The 16,380-nt window shown below is 57.9% G+C and overlaps 1 protein-coding gene across 1 annotated transcript in view; it reads right to left on the bottom strand.

The window, feature by feature from the left end:
• The window catches only part of GREB1 (growth regulating estrogen receptor binding 1), an 89,055-nt gene that overhangs the window by 45,638 nt on the left and 27,037 nt on the right, over positions 1 to 16,380 (bottom strand). The window contains exons 2-4 of the mRNA XM_079792903.1: positions 14,029 to 14,208; positions 8,204 to 8,323; positions 5,336 to 5,512 (exon numbers count right to left, since the gene is read on the bottom strand). Coding sequence (XP_079649029.1) covers positions 5,336 to 5,512; positions 8,204 to 8,323; positions 14,029 to 14,185 — 454 coding nt within the window. The 5' untranslated portion in view covers positions 14,186 to 14,208. The remainder of the gene's footprint in view (positions 1 to 5,335; positions 5,513 to 8,203; positions 8,324 to 14,028; positions 14,209 to 16,380) is intronic.

Here is a 16,380-nt window from a genome sequence, read left to right as displayed (position 1 = left end):
ATGAGGAAGAATACAGCTCGCCCTCTCTTTGGGAGCCTCCCTTCGGACCCGGACGTCTATGATAACCTTAGAAGACAGGTCTAGAAAGCATGCCGTAGAACCCGAGTCCCCAAATTCCTGCCCGGCACCAATGCCCAGGCGGAGAGAAATCAGTCCTTCTGTGCACTGTGCACGGGAAATAGCCCAGAAAACGTGGTCGGCAAACTGCGGCTCGCGAGCCACATGCGGCTCTCTGGCCCCTGGAGTGTGGCTCTTCCACAAAATACCACGGCCTGGGCAAGTCTATTTTGAAGAAGTGGCGTTAGGAGACGTTTACGTTTAAAAAATTTGGCTCTCAAAAGAAATTTCAATCGTTGTGCTGTTGATCTTTGGCTCTGTTGACTAATGAGTTTGCCGACCACTGGCCCAGAACAAAGAACCGTTCTTGGCCACACACACGGCGGCACGCCGCGATCTTCCCGCGGGTCCGGTGTTGCTGTGTTGAGCAGCTGTGGGCGGCATCTGTTTAACAGGCAGACCCTGCACGGGTGCCTGTGTGTGCGGCCACCAAGCCAGGCTCTCCCTTCTGTTGGAGAGAAAGCGTCTGTCCTCGCCCCCTTCGCTGCTGTGGAGCAGGAGCCGGGGTGCGAATCCTGCCTCCCCGCTCCTGTGACTTTGGGCAGGTTAACGTCTCTGAGCTCTGGGTTTCTCGTCTGTAAACAAGATGAGAACAGCCAACATTTATCGCACGCTGACCAGGTGCCGCGCACGGAGCCAAGCCCTTGGCATGATAAATGTTCTCACGTAAACCTCCAGAAGCACTATCAAACGATTCTCAGGTTCCCCAGTTTACAGATGAGGAAATCCGGCAGAGAGAGAAAGTTAACTCACCCGTGGCGAGGAGGAGTAGGACAGTATGAGAGTTAGGATTGAACCATTCTGCTAGGGCATGTCCCCACAAAAATCCATCTTGAAGAGCATGAGGAGGGCAAAGTGCCCACTATGTGTTCAGCACACAGTAGGTGCTCAGCAAAGTGTCATTTCTTCTCTCTCTCGGACAGGCACAGCTGTATTAGAGAGCAGAGCTCAGGGTGGGTCAGGTCAGGAGACTCAAGTCTGCCCTAGTGCCAAGGGATATGGGGGACGTGGCTCGCTCTCTCCCGGTCCCAATTTCCCAGCCATAAAAGGGAAGGTGAGGGCTCAACGAACCCTGTGCTTCCTTCCAGAACCACAGTTACAGGATTCTTCTTTGAAGCATCCACAGCGGCTTCCTTCCGACGCGGAGGGTGGTCTCTGAGCACACGGCTAACGGCAGGAGGCCCGCCTGGGACAAACCCAGAGGGCTTGATGGTACCACACGCGGAGGCTCCAACCATCAGGAATGACCTGGAATCCTGCAACAGGCTCATCACCAGTACCCCGGCCTCCGTTCCTCTTTTAATGAACATCAACTGTTCGTGTGACCGCCAAGAGATCTTTCTAAAATGCAAATTTAAACACGGTCATCGCCCGATTCGAACCCTGCCGGTGTTTCTTCACCATATAAACTGTGCGGGGAAAACGAGGTAGGAAGGGCGTATAAATGAGGAGAGAAAATAAACCAGAGGGACCTGAGCGACAGAGCCACCACGTGCTTTGGGAGACTCTCATTTGGATCTTCATGTTAAAAACCAACTATGAAAAAAAATATAAAATGAAATTCGAGCACACTGGTGATTTGAGATTATTAAGGAATCAATGTCAAATTGGGGAGTGAGGGGGGGCGGTGTCCGATGATGTTACTGGATTTCCAACAAAAAAAAAAGCCCTTATCTGTTGGAGGTCCGTATTGAACCGTGTACAGATGGAATGGCACGGTGTCTGGGATTTGCCTCCGAATAGCTTGGGAAGTCGAGAGGAAGGAAGAGTTGGACGTGAAACCGGGCTGGCCATGTGTGAGGAGCTGCTAACGACGCAAGACAGACACGTTCGACGGTTCCCTCTCCCGTCCAACCCTGTAGTTTGGAAATGGCTGCCTGGGTACCTCTCCTAGCAGGACCCCCTGGTCCCATGCGGCAGCCCCTGCTGGGGCCACCGGAGTCCGCCCCATCCCTCCGGCAGCCACGCTCCTTGACGCACCGCATCCCTCCGCCTGACGTGCCCTTTGCCCGCTAGGACCTGCTTAAACCTCCAGAAGCAAGGTCATCTGGGTTCAAATTCGGGGCAGCCATTTACTAGCTGGGTGAACCTGAGCAAATCGGTTAACCTCTCTGTGCCTTTGTTTCATCACAAATACAGGCTGGATAAGAGCGCTCCCACCCCCTGGGCTCCTGGCACAGGGTAAGTCTCCGTCAAGTAGCTGCTGTTAGTATTCTTCCCCAGTCGGCAAAATTTGATTCTCTTTCTTTAAAATACGTTTTTATTGAGTTTTTAGAGAAAGGGAGAGGGAGATAGAAACATCAATGATAAGAGAGAATCATCTACCGGCTGCCTTCTGCACACCCCTTCATGGGGATCAAGCCCACAACCAGGGCATGTGCTCTGACTGGGAATTGAACCCGGGACCTCTTGGTTCCTGGGTGGACACTCAACTGCTGAGCCACACCCATCGGGCAAAATCTGACTCATTTCTCAGGGCCCAACTCCAACACCACACCCCCAGACGGCTTTCCCAGCACGGGACGCTGTGCGCCCTTGGCGATCCCCGCCACGCTGCAACCCTGGCTCGAGTCCTGCCGAGATCTGGGTGAGCTGTGCCTCCGTGGGGGGCGCGGGCCGGAGTCCGGCTGCCTGGGGTCTCCCACCAGACGCCGAGCCCCCAGAGAAGGACCGCAGAGAAGGACCGGGTCCGACTTGGCTCTGCGGCCCAGGCTGAGCGTCAGGCCCACCTTCCGTTCGGGGTTACACATTCCGAAAAGGCTTCATGACCTGCCTGCTGGGTGAACACAAAACTCGCTTACCCCCATCTAAAAAATGAGCATTCTTCCTACAGTGTTCTTCTCTCTACACTGCCTCAGCCATCGGCCAATTTAGATGAATTACCATCCAAAACAACAACAAAAACTGAAATACACACCTGGACTGTAATCTCTCCACTTTCTCAGACAAAATCCCTGTGGATCCGGTCACTAAAACAGACTCTCCCGTTATCAATTATGGGCGGGGGAGGGGTGCCTAGCCATTGCTTCCCCCCGGATGACCTGCAGTTCCGTTTTACAGCCACTACAAAGCCCGGAGCCCCGTGCAGACATCGGGGCTAATTGCAGGAAACCTGCACAGTGTGGAGTGTGCAAGCTGAGAGCATAAAGTTCCTTTACAAGAAGAAAGCCTAGGTTACTGCCCACCGGCCTGGGACCCACCTCCCAGGGCTTTTTGGCGAGCAATTAACAAAGACACCACTTCCTCCGCTCGCCGCCTGAGGAGCGGGAGCTGTTCCGGGGCTGGTGGCGAACGGACTGAAAGATCCTGGTCTCCACCTGGCAGGCCCTCCGGGGTTTACTGCCCTCGCAGTTCCTTTCCGGTCGCAGAGCGGTGGGGTCCGGGCGAGCCGCCACCCCCGGATCAAACGCGGGCCCCCCACGCCGGGCGGGCTCCCCGCACGTTCCATCCCCAGTGGCCTCAGAAGCAATTAAATCTGGGACGCCATCAACCACCCCGGCGCGGCTTTGGAAGAGTGAATTCCCCGGGGTTTCTCTTGTTTCCGAGAACTAGTTACCACCGGCCCATGAACCTGCCCAAGAAGAGAGTTGGCTTCAACTTTCCCTCTCCCTGGCGTCCACTGTCCCAGGGCCGTCTGTCCCTCCAGTCAGCATTCATCGGCCTGGCTTCAGCGTTCACAGGGGGCCGTGTCCCCCCACCCCCGCCCTCCGGGCAGGAGCTATTGCGTTTCCTTCCCTGGGTCGATCCTCCCTCTCCCCTCCCCTCACTTCTGTCCGCAGCACAGGCCTCAGACAGAAGATGTGCTCAGCAGATATCCCCTGCAGTGCGCTCACAAGCCCTGCACAAACGGGACGTCTGAATGCTGTGTACACGGAAGGTACACAAGAAATTGGGAAGGGAATTAACTCAGACGTTTTTCCCATAAACTCCCACAATCCAACTGGCTCCTCCAGTGACGCCGTCCCCGAGGCTATGTCTGGAATAGACAGATCATTACCAAGCTTCTCCTCCCGGGAAACCCAGCGCCGGGCGAAGGGGTCACGCTGCGGAGGAGTCAGGAGAGGAGTGGGCATCCCCTCCCCCCTTATGGGGGAGGACACTGAGGCCCGGCCGCCACAAGCAAGCTGTGGTCACACGCAGGACTGGAACCCAGCTCCCGGGGCTCGGTCTCCCCTGATGGGGGAGTGTGCTGAGCGCAGAGCCGGGCACACCGTCAGAGCTCCGTCAACGTGGGAACCAAGAGAGCCAGGCTCGGTGAGCTTGGCCTCCACTCTGCCCGGGCGGCGGGGTCTCCGTGAGCCAGTGGGTGGTTGAAAGATCAAAGCCCCAGTGTCCCCTCTGCTGACCTAGACCAGGAGGCGGGACCGGGAGGTGTGGTGGTTCACGAAAGGGTAGAATTTGGAGCCAGGAAGAGCGAGTTCGAATCCTGCCCCTGTCTGTTGCTTTTCTCATGTGCCCTGGGGCAAGTTCATGAACAGGTCCAAGCCGACCCCCAAAACCAGGATAAGAGGGACACCTGTTGAGAGGTGCGAGGTAGGCCACAGGAGCGCGGGGCGGAGGGTGCCCGGCAGTTACTGGGATATGCAGGTTCTGGAGGCAGGAACACACACTCAGCCTTGTTCTCCTGCCTCACGCCCGATCGCTTCGGGGGGGGGGGGGGGGGGGGGGGGGCCTAGGACAGAGTTTGGGTCCCATTCCTGACACAGGTAAGCACTCAGGGGAGGTTTCACCAAAACAGGTTTAAAAAAAAAAAAAAAAAGGAAACTAAATGATGGAGTTTCTACAGGAAGGTAGTCACATTTTAAAACAAACCTCGCCTGTCAGCGTGGCTCAGGGGTTGAGCATCACCCTATGAACCAGGAGGCCATGGTTCAACTCCCAGTCAGGGCACACGCCCAGGTTTTGGGCTCGATCCTTGGTGGGGGGCGTGCAGGAGGCAGCCGATCCATGATTCTCTCTCATCATTGATGATTCTATGTCTCTCTCTCACTCTCCCTCTTCTACTCTCTCTGAAATCAATAAAAATAAATAATACATAAATAAAACAAATCTCACTTCCATTCCACTCCACAGAGATCGTCCACTGGAAGACGTAAGCGGTGTGTGGCATGCTGACGAATCCCCAAAGGTGGCCCATCCGCCACCACCAAGGCCCCCCTGTGCCCGCCCGCCGTGCGGACGGAGCCGGAGCGAGGAGGAGGGCAGAGGAGGAGCTTACCGAGGAGCGCATTGTGCCCGTTGTCGTCCGGCAGGAACCTCCTGTCCACGGCGCACACCAGCAGGTGGCCCGGCAGGCTGGGCGCCTTGGCCCCCACGAGGAGGAAGCCCGCGGGGACGTCGATGGGCTCGCTGCCGATGGAGACGAGACGCAGGTCCTTCCCCGCCTGGCAGAACCCTAGGGGGAAGGGACAGGTGTGCCGAGGGCTCCGGGGCCAGGACCGCCGGGACAGAGGGAGGAGGGCATCCTGGGCCTTGTGGGGACCAACCTCCACCTCTGGGGGTGGTCAGCTTTGAGATCCACCCCGAGAGATGGAATTACCCCCCTGGTTACGGAGGACACTTAGCCCCATGCTCTCATGACCGTCGGAGTCACCATATAATCACGGCACAAGGGAAGCTTAATGGGAAACACTGCAGACAAACGATGATAAAGTAAAATGTACACAAGAGCGGGTTTGGCTCCGTGGACAGTGTCGGCCTGCAGACGCAAGGGCCTCAGGTTCGATTCCAGTCAAGGGCACGTACCTGGGTTGCAGGCTCCATCCCCGGCCCCGGTCAGGGGGCGTGCATGAGGCAACCCATCGATGTGTCTCTCTCACATCGATGTTTCTCTCTCTGTCTCTCCCCGTCCCTTCCACTCTCTCTGAAAATTAATGAGAAAAAAAAAAAATGTCCTCAGGTGAGGATTAACAACAACAAAAAATAAAGTACAACGGTGTCGGATGCACCCAGATGGGATATTATTATTTTTTAAATGTATACAAGATAAACCCGCAAGAAATGGCGAGTGATCTGATATTTTCACACCCTGCATTTTACGTGTGTGAGGACAGGCGAGAGGCAGGAATAAGGGGTGAGGTCCTGGGGACCGTGGTGGCCTCGGGGGACAGATCCGGGGGCCCGGGACCCAGGGGACACTCAGCGTAGACTTTTACTCTACACCCTTGGAACATCTTGTACTTAAGAGCTTCTAAACACCGGGGTGGGCAGAAGTCGGTTTACAGTGGTAAGGCAAGAATGAAGAAATAACACAAAAATCAACTGTTTCGCATACTCACAACTGGAAACCCACTTCTGCCCACCCCTGCATCGCTCCCATTTAATGAATAAGTGTCCAAAACTGTCTGGGGGAAAGAGAAGGAGAAGGAACCAGCTGAGTTTTCTGGAGGGAACTCCTCCTGGGTCGTCCTCGCTTCGCTTGTCCACCCTGATCCCAGATGCTGCTTCTATCGCTGGTTTCCGAGCGAGACGACGCCACAAAACCGCAGCGCTCTGGGAAGACTCTCCCCAGCGCACCTGCTTCGCCGTTCACAACGCACCGTCTCCGAGGGCTCCCTCTGCCCCGGGCGGGAGGCAGCGTCGGGACATCTGCGGGCCTACTGTGTGTGGCACCCGCCGGTAAGCGGCAAAGCTGCCGTGGGCCCCCGGGGGGGAGTGCTTCTGCCCCAGGGTGAGGAGCTGGACGTCGAGGCTCAGGGAGCCTACATGGTTGGCTCAAGGCTGCTGGGAGGTGGGCCCTGGGGCCGGGTCGGACCCTCAGACTGGGGTAGTTCCCCTCATCCTAGTGGGGAAGCCCTGAGACTGAGGCCGAGCGCCCAGCGGGTCTCCACCCCCAGGCCCTGGGCCGCTCCTGCAGAGCTGGGGGACCGGCTGTGGGCAGTCGGGGTGTTCACTGCATGTTCCTGGGAATGCTCTGAACATCACTCTCATGCCCTCCAATGGGGAGTCTACCGTTTTCTTCCTTACTCGCCGGCCTCTGAGCGCCTGGACGCTGGACGTGCTACTTCTTGAAGAGCCAAGGGGTTGGTCTCCCTTTCCTTGGAGGAGCTGCCCCCGGGAGGGCCGATTCCCCCCCCCACACACACTCCCCGTGGGCCATCCTGCACCCACAGGCCCACAGGCAGGCTGTGCGGGGCCTGCACAACCCACCCAGTCACTCCTCCGGCCCTGCCTGCCCGCAGGCTCCTAGGCAAACACACTACTAGCAGCTCCCCGAGTTGGCTATCTGCTCACCCTGCTGGGCCTTTGCACATGCTGTTCCTCTGTCTGGAAGGTCCCCGCTGCCCCCATACCGATTACAGCCTCCCGGCTAACTCCTGCGCATTCTCCAAAACCCAGAGGGAGGGCCACCTCCTCCAGGAAGCCCCCCCTGCCTGCGTCAGGAACCACTCCTCTGCTCCCACGCACCCCCCCCGGCTTGCCCAGCCCACCCTACCAGCACCTTCCACGTCACGTGTGAAGTGGCTGCCTCCTGGGACGCTCCATCAACGAGGGAGCTCTCGTACCTTCATTTCCGTATTTGCAGAGCAGGGCTCAGCGGTTTTAACGAATGAACTGACTAATCCCTAACTAGCGACACCTCTTGACTGTCTGAGGCTAGGACGGATGAGCTCACAGAGGGTCTGGCCAGCGGCAGAGCCGGGAGCTTATCCGGGTGTCCCTGAGCGCCAAGCGGTCCCCCACCCGGCATCCCCGAGCCACAGCGCCTCCCAGCGGCAGGGATCACGTCGCTGAGTTTACAGGGCTCCTCAGATGACGCATGTCTGCTTTTTCAACAGTAAAATACCAATAGATGTGAGTTTATTTCTACCGATCAGTGCCTGGCTAAGCACCTGAGTGAGGGAAATATATGTTCATTTAAAAAAAAACTAATGTAGAAAAATGACCTCCAGGATCTGAATCCACCTGTAACGTCCCAACAGCGGCTGAGAGGCTGTGAGCGTGGCCGAGCCCACAGGGCCTGGGGTAGCCAATGCTGCAGGTACCGGAGGGAGGGCCCCCAGCCACTGCCCGCGGGGGGCCGCGGGCACGGGGACAGCCGCGAACGCGGGGCAGCGGGCACCGCCGGGCAGGGCGGGCGACTCACCGTCCGTGGTGCAGCATCCTTCGGGAGGAGGGTGCATCTGGTAGGGGTTTGGGGGACAGCTCGGCTCCAGGGCCCCATCCCCCTCTTCTTCTTCTTCCTCATTGTCAGCTCGGCTCCCACCTGGAAGGGGAGAGAGGAGGCGGACAGGCAGAGGTGAGTATCCAGCAGGTGTCCGCTACTGAGTGACTGACCGGCCCTCACCCCGCACCGCGGGCCGGGACCGCCGCTGTCTTCAGAGGGAGAGCGGAGGCTCGCTCAGGTCCGTGACGGTCCCGGGGTCACAGACTCAGGCCCGGGGCCTGGTGTCGTGACCTCCGATTCAGGGTCACGTCTCTTCCCACCCACGAGGGTTACACACGTCTGCACACGCACCGGGGTTCAGTCCGTATATAAAGAGTTGAAAAGGACAGAGCGTGAAACCTGTACATAGCAGGCACCCCAAGAATATCCAAGTGGGAGGCGCAGTGGTGTTAAAACAGACCATTTTAGCCCGGCCGGCGTGGCTCTGTGGTTGAGCATCAACCTATGAACCAGGAGGTTAAGGTTTGATTCCCGGCCAGGGCACACCCAGGTGGAGGGTGTGCAAGGCAGCCGATAGCCGATCAATGACTCTCTCTCCCTCTCTCTCTCTCCCCCTTTCTCTCTAAAATCAATAAAAATATACTTTTAAAAAGCCACACAGCCGAAACTGGTTTGGCTCAGTGGATAGAGCGTCGGTCTGCGGACTGAAAGGTCCCAGGTTCGATTCCGGTCAAGGGCATGTACATTGGTTGCGGGCACATCCCCAGTGGGGGGTGTGCAGGAGGCAGCTGGTCGATGTTTCTCTCCCATCGATGTTTCTAGCTTTCTATCCCTCTCCCTTCCTCTCTGTAAAAAAATCAATAAAATATATATTTTTTTTAAAAAGCCACACAAACAGACCATTTTACAGACAAGGCCACTGAGGCTCAGAGACCCGCACTGGCCCACAGCTGCTCAGTGACGCGCTGAGCCAGGCGGCTGTCCCCAGGCGTCGGACGCCCACGCGGAGCGGCTCAGCAGCTGCACTCGGCGGGGTGCAGGCCAGCGTGACCCGCCGCCCAGCAGGAGCGGGTGACCGGTGTCAGTGTTTACCCAGGGCCAGCGCAGGCATCGCCACAGAAATACAAACACCCCTGGCCACGCCCACACGGTGCCATGCGGCTCAGGACGGCCGCCAGGCGCAGGCGGCTCTGTGTAAGGGGCTGGTGTTTGGGCAGCTGAGAAAAACTGCCCGGAGAGCCAGGAATCAGCCAGGAAATGCCGCGGCTCCCGGCTCCCTGCGCGTGAGCTGTCACGCAGCATCTTGTCCCTCCCCCGGACTCTCGGCTCCTGGAGGGCGGGGGGACCTTCCTCACCTGTGACCCGGGGGGGTGGGCGCCCAGCCTCAGCGGCACCTCCCACCCGCTCTGAGCGGGCACTGGCCAAAGCGTCGCGAAAGAAAGGGGCGCGTCCCAGTCCACGAAGGACCGTTGAAATACAGTCCTTCTCACTTCTCTTAACGGACATTTTGGGTAAAACAAATATTTCTCGACTTGTCTTGAAACATCACTTAATAGAGAGCACACCGATTGTTCCTGAAGCGGAGTCCCTGCGAACGCCCGTAAGAGCCCTACACCCGGAGACGCGGTTTCTCCTTCGCGGTGTCACGTCCGCTTTTCCCGCTGGCTTCTCGGTGGCCATTTCTCCTGCTTTTATCTGACTTGGCTCTCACACCCTCCAGCCAGCCAGGGGGTTCGGCGGATTTAGGTCGGTGATGACAGCGTGTGCAGCGGGAAGAGATGGGGCTGGGAATCGGGAAACTCCAGTTAGAGGACTTGGGTTTGCCCCCGTCGGTGTGGCTGCAGGAAAGTTACTTAACCTCTCTGTGCGTGGGAGCCTGCAACCCTAAAGTGAGGTCCCTGGGAGCTGGGAGCGGCTCCGTGGGGAAATGAGGCCCTCGGAATACTGGAGGTGTGATGGAATCGCACAGATACTGGCAACAGCGCCTCGCCGTGGCCACTATTTTATTTTTATTTTTTTAAATACATTTTATTGATTTTAGAGAAGAGGGAGAGAGAGATAGAAACATCAATGATGAGAGAGAATCATTGATTGGCTGCCTCCTGCACACCCCTTACTGGGGACCGAGCCCGCAACCCGGGCATGTGCCCTTGGCCAGAATCGAACCTGGGACCCTTCAGTCCACAGGCTGACGCTCTATCCATTGAGCCACACCGGCTAGGGGCTGGCCACCATTTTAAAGGTGCCTGAGGGACGAGAGGCAAGCCAGCTCCGACCCATGGCCTTGGGACGGGCCCAGAAGGAGTGAAGCAAGACCCCTGGTGTCGCTGAGAGGACACGGAGGTGGCGGGAAGAGTGTGGAAGGCTGACCCAGGGGGGACGCAGCGGGCAGGACTCACTGATGTTTCCTTCCTGCCATTAAATGCAGGCGGGGGAGGGGGAAGAAAGTGGGGGGATGTCTGAGCAGAAGGTATAGTCACACCCAGACCCCAGGCCCACCGTGGGCACTCTCACGGGCCTTCGCCACGCACGGCGCGGGTGGCACAGAGCGCACGCCCTAGTGCCAAACCCCGATCACGCTGAGCCGGGGACCCCGAGGCGGCGGGAGGGGCTGGCACGGAGCTGAGGACGGGGTGAAAGGGGGAGAACGTCTTGGGGCGCAAGGACGCCCAGGAGTCTGCCCGTGATGCCGCTCAGCCGGAAAGCACAGGAATGCAGACCCCGGAAAGCAGGAGGGAGGAGGTCTTAAGCCGCAGACGGTGGAAGAAAGCGCTCCAAACCCAGTCTCCCAGGAAGCGGGATTAAGGGTCAAAGGTCCACGCGAGGCGTCCGGGGCCTTTGATGGGGTGAGTCAGCCAGGGACCAGCCGAGGAGCCCTCCTAAGCGGAGGGAGAGCCCAGACTGTTTACCCAGGTCTCCGGGAGCAGGCGGGGGGGCGGGGGGGGCCTATAGAAATGTACCTGCATTCTCTTTAACAAATGCTTTCCTCAAAATGCTGGGTGGGGTGTCTTTAGCTTGGTTGTCTTTCTGTTTAAAAAATAAATAACGCCCTAGCTGGTTTGGCTCCGTGGATGGAGCATCACCTGAAGGGTCCCGGGTTCGATTCCGGTCAGGGGCACAGGCCTGGGTTGTGGGCTCAATCCCCAGTGGGGGGCGTGCAGGAGGCAGCTGATGAATGATTCTCATCATTGATATTTCTATCTCTCTCTCCCGCTGCCTCTCTGAAATTAATAATAATATTAAAAAATAAAAATAAATAAGTAACCCATCAAGGTATTTCCCCTAGAACCGTGGTCGGCAAACTGCGGCTCGCGAGCCACAGGCGGCTCTTGGGCCCCTTGAGTGTGGCTCTTCCACAAAATACCACGGCCTGGGCGAGTCTATTTTGAAGAAGTGGCGTTAGAAGAAGTTTAAGTTTAAAAAATGCGGCTCTCCAAAGAAATTTCAATCGTCGTGCTGTTGGTATTTGGCTCTGTTGACTGATGAGTTTGCCGACCACCGGGCTAGAAGGAGGCGGTAAGACCCCTCACCGGAGAACCAAGCACCCACCGAATCACCAGCACAAACAGGAGACGCTGCCCGAGCGAGGGGGTCATAACGCTGTCGCTGAGGAAGGCCGGCGACAAGATCAGAGGGCCTGCCCGGAGCCAGGCAGACCAAACAAGACGCGGCCCGCAGCCGGTTTATGGGCTGGAGCCGGGGCCGCGCGGTTTATGGTGACAGTGAGCAGACCGGAAAGAGGACCCCTGCCCACCTCCCTCGGCCGCTAGGAAAACAGAGCCTCCCAAGCCGTCTCTCTCCCGTCGGCCGGGCAGATGGGGAAAGCAGGGGCCGCTCTGGTCTTCATGCCACAGGGGGGCAGAACCAGGGCCACAGCTGGTGGGAGCCTTCAGCACTCAACACGGGGCACTGAGGGGCGTGGGGGGGTCCTCGAAACCGTCCCTGGACAGTGTCACCTGCCCAACGCCCAGTGGGCAGGTGGGGCACCCCGAGCGGTTAGAACGTTCGGGAGGCGGCCTCCCGTTAGAGGCCACGAGGGTCGGTGGAGGTCTTAGACATAAAGGAAGCTGAGGGGACCCTCCTCTCTCCCCCCACGTGAGCACCCTCCAAAACGTCAAGCAAACCATCCTGCCGTCTCCCCAAATCCTGGGGTTCAATTCCTCCCGCTGGTGGAGGTGAAGGTGCCAGTCCAAGGTGCCACGTTATTGATCACTATTGCTCTCATCAATTCATCATTAGCAGCTAAGCCTCCCGCGGCTGCGAGGAGCTAAGGGCGACCGACCACTTCCCGCGTGTGTCCCCAGCCTTTCCGCTAGCCAAGCACAGTCCGTCAGGCATTCTCCCGTGACGTCTCGTCTCCCACAGGTCCCAGGAGTGCGTCCCCTGCCAGACACTGGCCGTACTTCCCATGGGAACAGGAAGGAACTCTCGGTTCTACTTCATGCTTCTGACCACCACCCGGTTTCTCTCAGACCCGGGTCCAGTTCCCGTGGGCACGTATCTGCTCCCCACAAGGCGAATCCAGTGAGGACGCGTTAAAGGGGGACACGGGAACCCCTCCCGCGGGCTAAGGAGGCCTCAGGGATCACAGCAGATCTGTGCCCCACCGCTCCCTACATCAGTGGTCGGCAAACTGCGGCTCGCAAGCCACAAGCGGCTCTTTGGCCCCTTGAGTGTTTAGCAAAGGCCAGCTTAGGAGTACCCTCATTAAGTTAATAACAATGTACCTACCTATATAGTTTAAGTTTAGAAAATGTGGCTCTCCAAAGAAATTTCAATCGTTGTACTGTTGATATTTGGCTCTGCTGACTAATGAGTTTGCCGACCACTGCCCTACATGCAGCCCTCCACCTGCCTGCCCCCGACCCCCCGACACACACACACACACACACACACGTCCACGTGCACACATACGCACAAATTCACACACAGGTCCACATGCACACTGACACACACACACACACACACACACACACACGTCACGACCAGCCCGACACAGGACCTGGCCCACAGCACGCTTTCTTATCTAATTAGCTCCCTGATGGTGGTTTTAACCCTTTGCACTCGCTTGCTTTTTTCTCGATTCCTTTATTCTAATGCTAACCGTGACGAGTCACACTCGACATCCGAGTGCAAAAGGTTAAACCACAGCCCCGTGTCACGTCAGTCGCTCAGGGAAGTCTGCAGGGAACTTCAGGTGAAGGACATAAATGACAGAAAGAACCTGCATTACAGGAACTGTCTCGTGCTACGGATTGCTGTGGGGTCCCTTTGGCCGTAACAACACCCGAGAAAATGCAAACTCAAGACTGAAAATGCCACCCTTTATTCTCTGGGCAGCGTCGGCGGCGGGCCTGGAGAGAATGCCGTTATTCCTGGCCCACGTGACACCCATGAAGGTGTGTCCTCGGTTTTCACGCTTCCAGCGGACTCGCTCCTGCCTGCTATCGCCCGAGAAACCGCCTGGACGGCTGGCTTTGCAGAGAGACGGCCACGCCTCGCCGTAGGGGAACGCAGCAGAGGGTCAGAAGCACGTTGACGTTTCTGACCCAAACCTTTCCCTAAGTCCCCCCAATTCGAACGCGCCCTCTTCCCCTCTCCGCTCAGCCCCCACTCCCCTCGCTGCAACCTCGGGCCGCCGCCTCCTTCAGCGTGAGCCGGGGAGGACGCCCGTGCCACGGCCCGCCCCAGCCGTTCTTCCTGCCAGACCCCACGTGTCCCGCCCGGAGCGGAGGGGAGGGGGCGCGGGGCTCGCCGGCCCCGGGACCGCACAGCCCCCCCTGCCCGGAGCCCCGCAGGCCTACCTTCCAGGGCGGAGAGCTGCTGCTCGGCCTCCAGGTAGAGCTGCGAGAAGACGGGCCGCGGCACCAGGCTGCTGGAGCGCAGCGAGGCCTCGATGGAGTTGTGCAGCACCTCCTCGAACCGCGTGCTCTTCAGCTGCCCTGCGTACGAGTTCCCCATCCTCCCGGAGACGCGGGCGGCTGCTGTTCAGAACGGCAGGGCAGCTTCGGTTAGACACGCTGGCCGGGCCCACCAAGCCCCAAAGCAGGAGGCCACCCCCCACCTCCCCACCCCATCCCACCCCCCTGCTCAGCAAAGAGGAGGAGCCGGTGGGTCTCGGGCCTCAGCCACAGCCGCCCCGGGGCAATTACAGGAAGTTATATAAGTCACAGCTCTGGCTAATTTAGCACGAGGGGCGGGGGGGGGGGGGGGGGGGCGCAGGCAGCCTCCAACACCTCTTAGGATTTGCCTGGAAATGGGCTCCCAGTCCTCCCGGGGTTCCCAGACCCCAGCTTTTCCCCGAGTGGTGACCCTGCCCCTGAGAGACCCCAGACCAATGAGGCTTTATTTTCCTGGACTCGCAGAGGCAAGGCCCGTGCCACTGTGTGTGAGGGCGGCTGGCCGTCGGTGACCGTCGGTGATCCGTGACCACCGGCCCCGGGGTTGCGGGATGACTCAGCCCACCCCGGCTGCCCAGGAGGCGGCCACAGACTTCCTGGCATTGTCTTGGCGGCTAACCGGGCTGATGATTCACGTTCCTCCTCTAGAATGGCGTTGGGTGTTTGGTTTATGGTTTATTACACCAGTGACGCAGGATTCTATCTGGAAACCTGGGAGTCCCAAAGGAGGGTGGAAAGCAAGGAAAGTCGCAGGTATTTCCATTTCTCGAGGTAAAGCACTGTGATCTGAGGGTGGTTGTTTTTGTTTGTTTTTTATTTTGGGTAGCGGCTGAGCTCAGATATAATTCACGTATCATGCCATCCACCCCTGCATGGGCACAAGTCTCAGGTCCATCTCGCGTTCTCAGTGCAGCCATTGCGTCATCCATTTTATTTGCTTATTTATTTATCTAATCCTCCCCCGAGGGTATTTTCCCATGGATGTTCAGGGAGAGTGGGAGAGAGAAGGCAAGACAGAGAGAAACCTCCATGTGAGAGAAACGCATCATCGGTTGTCTCCTGCATGAGCACCAACCAGGGCCCGGGCTGGGGAGGAGCCTGCAACCAAGATAGGTGCCCTCGACTGGATAATCGAACCCGGGACCCTTTTTATTTATGTTGGGTGTTTGGTTTTATGGTTGGGGGGTCACCACAACATGAGGAACTGTATTAAAGGGGCACCTTTAATACAGAGCCGATGCTCTATCCACCGAGCCAACCCAGCCGGAGCCGCATCATCAATTTTAGACCATTTCATCGCTCCGAAAAGAAACCTTGTACATACCCTTTACTGTCACTCCCAAACTCCCCGTCCCTCACCCCTGCAGCCCCAGGCGGCTACTACTTTCCTCTCTGTCTCTGCAGCCGTGCCTGCTCCGGAGAGTGCGTGGTCTTCCGTGACGGGCTTCCCTCGGTCAGCACCATGTATTCGAGGGCCCCTGCCTTGTGGCAAGCGTCAGTCTGTCATTCCTGTCCTGAGGTGCTCTCCCCAGACTGAACTCCCTTCAGAAGTGGGGGAGGGGAGGGAGGGGGCCATCGCTGGTGCTCACACGACCAGGGTCATCCCACACCACGAGGTTGGATGCTTTCTTAACTGGACGCAAGCATCTCGCCCCATCCTCTTACAAACCGCCCGGAAAACAGCTTTACCGGCTGCATCAGATTCCACCCCGTGAAGGGGCAGGTATGAGCTCTAACCCGGCGAGCCCCGGTCCTGGCCAAGAGCCGCCGCTGAAACCTACGCTCCTCCCTCAGGTTCCCCCTGTGGGGAAACCCCGGGTCATGAAATCCAGCTGTTTGTGTGCCTCACCCTCTCTCTCCAATTCCTTTTGGTTGAATTTCTTGTGCTTTTTGCAAACTTCTTGAGACAATGACTTTATCGTCGTCTTTATTTTCCATCTTCCTTCTCTAGCCATGAAGGCGTTTACAGCTGCCATTTCCCCGGGGGGCGGGGGGGCGCGTTTTGCTACGGCCCGGAGGGTTAGTGCGAAGTACGCTCCTCCTCCCTTCTTCTCAGACACGGTGATCTCCGTTCCGGTTCCCTCTTGGACCTGATCGTGATCCAGAGCGTTTACTTAATTTCTGAGCAGTCAGTCATGGGGAGGAGGAGGCCAGCCTCGTACTGTTTCTCTCTCGTTTGTGTTGGATTATAACCAGGATTGCCATCTTAGGAATTCTTTAAGTGTGCCAAGGGGTTCTTTTAGGGGGACAGGGGAT

This window comes from Cnephaeus nilssonii (assembly GCF_951640355.1).
Source record: "Cnephaeus nilssonii genome assembly, chromosome: 15".
Lineage (NCBI taxonomy): Eukaryota > Metazoa > Chordata > Mammalia > Chiroptera > Vespertilionidae > Cnephaeus > Cnephaeus nilssonii.
The sequence above is the reverse complement of the archived record's forward strand: the minus strand, read 5'-3'. Positions and strand labels throughout refer to the sequence as shown.